Source organism: Trichechus manatus, unplaced genomic scaffold (genome assembly GCF_000243295.1).
Source record: "Trichechus manatus latirostris isolate Lorelei unplaced genomic scaffold, TriManLat1.0 scaffold00225, whole genome shotgun sequence".
Lineage (NCBI taxonomy): Eukaryota > Metazoa > Chordata > Mammalia > Sirenia > Trichechidae > Trichechus > Trichechus manatus.
In genome coordinates, this window is record NW_004444161.1 from 2,547,121 (window position 1) to 2,554,385 (window position 7,265).

General features: G+C 36.5%; 1 protein-coding gene across 2 annotated transcripts in view; it reads right to left on the reverse strand.

Moving 5' to 3' along the window:
• Positions 1 to 858: 858 nt before the first annotated feature.
• Positions 859 to 7,265, reverse strand: part of FBXO8 (F-box protein 8) — a 51,855-nt gene continuing 45,448 nt past the window's right edge. Inside the window, exons 5-6 of one of the 2 annotated variants that reach the window (XM_004388958.2) lie at positions 3,256 to 3,452; positions 859 to 1,793 (exon numbers count right to left, since the gene is read on the reverse strand). In XM_004388958.2, coding sequence (XP_004389015.1) covers positions 1,606 to 1,793; positions 3,256 to 3,452 — 385 coding nt within the window. In that variant the 3' untranslated portion in view covers positions 859 to 1,605. The remainder of the gene's footprint in view (positions 1,794 to 3,255; positions 3,453 to 7,265) is intronic. The other variant, XM_023742935.1, reaches the window with a different exon arrangement.

A 7,265-nucleotide genomic window follows, 5' to 3' on the forward strand; every position in this document is an offset into this window, starting at 1 on the left:
GAAACTTTATTATCAGTCTAAAAATCCCTGTCAGACTTTATTGTCAGTCTAAAAGAAGGAAATCATGCTTGGTAAAGTAGAGGGCCAGCGAAAAACAGGAAGACCTTCACCTAGATGGACTGACCCAGTGGCTGTAACAATGGGCTCAAGCATAGCAGTGATTGTGAGGATGGCACAGGACCAGGCAGTTCTGTTGCACATGGGGTCACTAGGAGTCAGAACTGACTCGATGGCACTTAACAAACAACAAAAACAAAAGTCCCTTTAACATTCAAAAATTGTTTGGTTTCCTTATGTTTTATCCCTGAAAAACTTGTACTACATCATTCCGGTTGTAATATTACTGACCACATTGACTTAGGGCCAAATCTGGAAGGAAGCCTCTGGTACAGGGTTTCTGTATTCCCCAGTCCCCTCCCCATAACCAGCAGCTATGCCCATAACATAGTGTATAATTCCAAAGCTTATTTTTTTACTTAGAGATACTTTCAGGGAATTTCTGAATCGTGATATAAATACATTGCTCTCTATCATTCTAATGCGTTGCATTTTAATTATTAAATAGTTGTTAGTGAAGATATACTTGATACATTTACTCTTCATTCAGCAGTATTTTTCCTCTCATTACCAATCACATGACATCTGTGAAGGCAGAGCCCGTGTCTAGGCATCACTGGTACCTAGCACAGTGCTTAACACATGGTAGGTCCTTCACAGATATTTACTGAATGAATGAATGCCAAATGCTTACCGTAATTCACAATATCCCTTTCCCTACTGATTCTGTCCAGAGATCATCAAGATTAGGAGAATAGTGAAGTTTGACACGTTACTTCAGATACAAGTAAGAAAAGATTCACTAGGGCTCTGATAACATTTTGTTCTTATGTATACAAATTTTACATTTTAACATATTTTGCTATCCTAAATGGTTTAAAGGACTTATCAAGAGTTCAGTAAATCAGAAGATTTAAGAATAAAAAGTCAAATGATATAAAACTAAGTGCTAGTTTGCATAGTAATATAGTAACAAACGAATACCCTTTTCAAAGTTCAAAGGAAAAGGAAGTGGGTACTGGAGTCTATCTGAAGTCAGATCCAACTTTTACACAGATAGTAATAATTTCAGATCAGAATCAAATAAATTCAGAAGTCAGTTTGAGAGAAAAGGAAAAACTTTAGTTAAAATCTTTACAATAAAATAATTATGATTATAAATCTCTTTAGTTAAATATGTACACATTACTTGGTATTTTAAAAAAGAATGAACTGGGTATAATTTTTCAGGCAAATGTAATGCACAAATACACCATCTTTTAGAGTACAGTGTCAGTTTTACATTCTTAAATAGCTGTGTCAGACAATGGCTCTGCTTTTTGCAAAACATGATGAGCAAAATCAAGAACAATTCTGTAAAATTCTTTAGTTCCCCAAGGAAATTACTAAAAAAGAAATTAGTCAAAGGACAAAAAAGGTTGTACACTCAAGCTTGATTGTATACAGAGGCTAGAATGACCAGAACTAATGTAACTCCCATATCTGCTAAATAAGTTCTCAGGCAGTTTTCGTTTGAAGGTAAAAGCTGAAGTCCTAGCAACTGTGCTTTTATGCAGCCACGTGGCCAATCAGGTAGATGTTGTCATAAAGGTGCCCTACAAAATCTTCACTAATGTTCTGAGCAGCACGGCGGGTGTTTCGAATAAATTCTCTTTTTGACATTTTATTCTTCACATGAGGGCTAGTGAGGTCAATGGAAAGGAGAATCAAAGAGTAGCAGAGTACATAGACTGCATCTAGAAGGAAAGAGAAACACTTTGAATTATTAGCTTGTTCAAAAAGTACAGTCCCAGTGGGGTTATCTAAAGCAAAAATGTTCATAATTTCAAGAGCTCAAGGTGAGAGCATAACTGAGCAGGGGGTGACCACCCCATCCAGTTAGCCTGGGACTTTCCCGGCACTAGCATCCAAAGCGCTGTGTCCTGAGAAACTCCTCAGTTCTGGGCACACAGCGGGGCATGGCCATCCTAACTGAACACAGATTCAGTTATATCCAGAATTATGAAATTCAGCAAACACCTTCTTCAATTAAAAAGAAGAAACTAAAAAAAACTTTAGGAGTTTATATGAAAACTCATTCTATATTTAAAAATTTCAGAATTGGCTTTGTTCTCATCTTTCCTTTTAAATGTGATATTCCATTCAACTATCCATAAAATACATTTGTACTGTCACTACATTTATCTTCCCATTCTAAAAAAAATAAGTCACATATTTATTTACATAGAATACTTATAGAAAAAACTAATTTAATTTGAAAGCATTTTTAATAAGAAGATATTAACTTGGTACTAGGAAATTAAATATAAACAATTTATAAGATTATTGAATTAATCTCACTGAAGAAATGCATTTTAAAGGTCTACAGTATTTACATACTTATTTCAAAAGTAAATCTTTGGGGAAAAGATTGCTATTATCTCAGTACCATGCATCAAAATAATTTTCTTCTTTATATAGTCTCAGGGTAATTGTGGATCTTTAATATCAAAATCATATCAAACATCATGATGCTTGCTACTACTTCCCATAATTACTTGGTATTTGGCTACCACTATGGTGTTTACATCTGGAATCCTTAGTCTTAAAAAAGCTAAGTTAAAACATTATGCCTTGTAAAACATGGTCAACATATTTTGTAATCTCTGCTTAATAAGACAAGCACAATAAAATTTTTCAGATGAAGAGATAAGTCAACTTACTTCAAATGAAAAATATGTAGGAGACTCAGGCTACACACATACACACACACACATACACACACAAACACACACACACACACACATAATGAAAACTACTGGCATCAAAAACAAATTTTAGTAGAAAAATACTAGGTGTTACCTACGTAGTATGTGGATGATTAAAAGCTTTAAAAATATTTTTTCAAGTTTTCAATTAGACTAGTAAAAATATCCAAAGTTCAAAAGGAATAATTCTAAAGGATTTACGTAGCTAAGTTTAATTTTATACCTAAAACAGTATATTTACTATCTAAAAAAACAATACCTAAGAAAACTAAGGTATTCCTTCTAAGCTCACATACACGATGTATTCTGCAGAATCACTGCTACACCAGGAAAACAAGTATTAGTAATTATCAGATGTATTCTTGTCCATGGTGAGAAAAATGTCTCCTACTCTACTGTTTTTACCTGAAGGTAGAGCAGAATGGAAGTATTTTACTCTGTACTTTCTTACCAGGACTAAGGCCAAGTTCTCGCATTAAATCAGGGTTACAAGCACAGAACCTATGTGAGAACTTCGTTATAAGAGTTTCAAGATACTCCCCACGCTCTTCAGGGGCATGGATATGACGAAAAAATTCTCTCAGTGCATTTGGCAAGAACTGGTTTCTAAAATTATGCAGTGTCACAAGGTCATCCAAGACATCTCTCCTGGTAGAAAGGCAAAAAGACATGGCCTTAGTTAACATTTTTCTATTAAAAAAAAAAGTCTTAAAAATAATAAATTATTATTTTTAAATGAATACACTTTATTACTGATCACCAGATCAGCTAATCCTGTAATGGAGATGTAATTCTTAAAATTAAAAAAAAAATCTAAATATGATCATTTAAGAAATTAAAATACTTTAAAATCCTTCATGAATAGATTATAACAAAACAAAAGAAGGTAAAGCTAATAATTATAAAATAAACAAAGGCATCTTGCATCTTCAAGTGTTTTCTTGGTTAAATCCACATAGCAACAGAATTCTTTAATTACGAAAAATGAGATTCTCCGTCTTCCACGTCATCCACATTACCCAAGGTAGTAACTGTCTGTCTTTTATGTCAACATATGCGGTGCCCACCCATCTGTCAGTTTCTCGTACTGTGGTGGCTTGTGTGTTGCCGTCATGATGGAAACTCTGCCACTGGTATTTCAAATGCCACGAGGGTCACCCAAAGTGGACAGGTTTCAGCTGAGCTTCCAGACTAAGACTAGGAAGAAGGACCTGGCTATCTACTTCTAAAAAAACTGGCCAGTGAAAATCTGAGGAATAGCAGCGGAACATTGTCTGATATAGCGCTGGAAGATAAGCTGGTCAGGTTGGAAGGCACTCAAAATACAACTGGGAAAGAGCTGCCTCCTCAAGTTAGAGGAGACCTTAATGATGTGGTTGGAATAAAGCTTTTCAGACCTTCATTTGGTGATGTGGCACAACTCAAAATGAGAAGAAACAGCCGCAAACATCCATTAATAATCAGAATGTGGAATGTACGAAGTATGAATCTAGGAAAACTGGAAGTTGTCAAAAATGAAATGGAACACTTGAAGACAGATATCCTGGGCATTAGTGAGCTGAAATGGACTGGTATTGGCCATTCTGAATTGGACAATCACATGGTCTACTAGGGTAGGAATGACCAATGGAAGAGAAATGACGTCACATTCATCGTCAAAAAGAACATTTCAAGATCTATCCTGAAGTATACTGCTGTCAGTGATAGGATATCCATACGCCCACAAGGAAGACCAGTTAATATGACTATTATTCAAATTTACGCACCAACCACTAATACCAAAGATGAAGAAACTGAAGATATCTATCAACTTCTGCAATCTGAAATTGATCAAACATGCAATCAAGATGCACTAATAATTACTGGTGATTGGAATGTAAAAGTTGGAAACAAAGAAGACAGATCGCAGTTGGAAAATACGGCCTTGGTGACAGAAACGACGCTGGAGATCACATGATAGAATTTTGCAAGACCAACGACTTATTCATTGCAAATACCTTTTTTCAACAACATAAACGGTGACTATACATGTGGACCTCACCAGATGGAATCAAATCGACTACTTCTGTGGAAAGAGATGATGGAGAAGTTCAGTATCATCAGTCAGAACAAGGCCAGGCGTTGACTGCAGCACCGACAATCAATTGCTCACATGCAAGTTCAAGGTGAAGCTAAAGAAAATTAAAACTTGTCCGCAAAAGCCAAAGTGTGACCTTGAGTATACCACCTGAATTTAGAGAACATCTCAAGAATGGATCTGACACATTGAACACTAAGGACCGAAGACCAGATGAGTTCTGGGATGACATCAAAGACATCATAAATGAAAAAGCAAAAGGTCATTAAAAAGATAAGAAAGAAAGAAAAGACCAAAATGGATATCAGAAGAGACTCTGAAAGTTGCTTCTGAATGTAGAGCAGCTAAGGTGAATGGAAGAAATGATGAAATATAAGAGCCGAAAAGAAAATTTCAAAGGGCAGCCCGAGAAGACAAAGTATTATAATGAAATGTACAAAGACCTGGAGTTAGAAAACCAAAAGGAAAGAACATGTGGCATTTCTCAAGCTGAGAGAACCAAAGAAAAAATTCAAGCTCGACTTGCAATACTGAAGGAGTCTATGGGCAAACTATTGAACAATGCAGGAAGCATCAAAAGATGGAGGGAACACACAGAGTCAGGGTAGCAAAAAGAACTGGTCGACGCTCAACCATTTCAGGCAGTAGCATATGATCAAGAACCAATGGTATTGAAGGAAGAAGTCCAAGGCTGCACTGAAGGCATTGACGAAAAACAAGTCTCCAGGAATCGATGGAATACCAACCAAGATATTTCAACAAACAGATGCAACTCTGTAACTGCTCACTCGTCTATGCCAAGAAATTTGGAAGATACCTGGTCAACCGACTGGAAGACATCCACTCCACGTTTATGCCCATTCCAAAGAATGCGGAAATTATCAAACAATATCATTAATATCACAAGAAAGTAAAATTTTGCTGAAGATAATTTAAAAAACGGTTGCAGCAGTATATCAACAGGGAAATGCCAGAAATTCAAGCCTGATTCAGAAGAGGACGTGGAATGAGGGATATCATTGCTGATGTCAGATGGATCCTGGCTGAAAGCAGAGAATACCATAAAGATATTTACCTATGTTTTAGTGACTACGTAAAGGCATTCGACTGTGTGGATCATACCAAATTATGTGTGACACTGTGAAGAATGGGAGTTCCAGAACACTTAACCGTGCTCGTGCAGAACTCGTACAGAGACAAAGAGGCAGTTGTTCCAACAGAACGAGGAGATATTGCATGGTTTAAAATCAGGAAAGGTGTGTGTCAAGGTTGTATCCTTTCACTATATTTATTCCATCTGTATCCTGAGCATATAATCTGAGAAACTGGACTATATGAAGAAGAACGCAGGATGCAGATGACACAACTTTGCTTGCTGAAAACGAAGAGGACTTAAAGCACTTACTGATGACGATTAAGGACTGCAGCCTTCAGAAGGAATTACACCTCAGCATAAAGAAAATAAACATTCTCACAACTGAACCAATAAGCAATATCATGATAAATGGACAAAAGATTGAAGTTGTCAAGGATTTCATTTTACTTGGATCCACAATCAATGCCCATGGAAGCAGCAGTCAAGAAATCAAATGATGTATTGAATCAGGCAAATCTGGTGCAAAAGACCTCTTTAGTGTGTTAAAAAGCAAAGATGTCACTTTGAGGACTAAGGTGGACCTGATCCAAGCCACTGTATTTTCAGTTGCCTCATATGCATGCAAAAGCTGGACAATGCATAAGGAAGACTCACGAAGAATTGATGAATTTGAATTATGGTGCTGGCGAAGAATATGGACTATACCATGGACTGCCAGAAGAATGAACAAATTTGTCTTGGAAGAAGTACAGCCAGAACACTCCTTAGAAACAAGAATGGCTACACTTCATCTTACGTAGTTTGGACATGTTACCAGGAGAGACCTGTCCCTGGAGAAGGACATCATGCTTGGTAAAGCGAGGGTCAGTGAAAAAGAGGAAGACACTCAACGAGATGGACTGGCACAGTGGCTACAACAATGGGCTCAAGCATAATGATTGTGAGGATGATGCAGGACTGGGCGGTGTTTCGTTCAGTTGTACAAAGGATCGTTATGAGTTGGTACTGACTCGGTGGCATCTAACAACAACTGCTATCTAAATACTTCCATTTTATGGTTCGTTATAATGAAAAAGTGAGGGCTGCAGCTTCCAGAAAAATATTTGGTTTTGGTTTGCTATTACAAAGATGATGGTTTTCCATTTCTTTGTTAGGTGTGCAGGTTTAGCTTTTTTTTTTTTTTAACTTTTACAATAGCAACTTTCTCATCAGCAAATTAAAGCTCATAACAGAAATGATGTGGAAGATATAGAAATCTTTTTATTTCTTTATTCAATTTTACAATGTA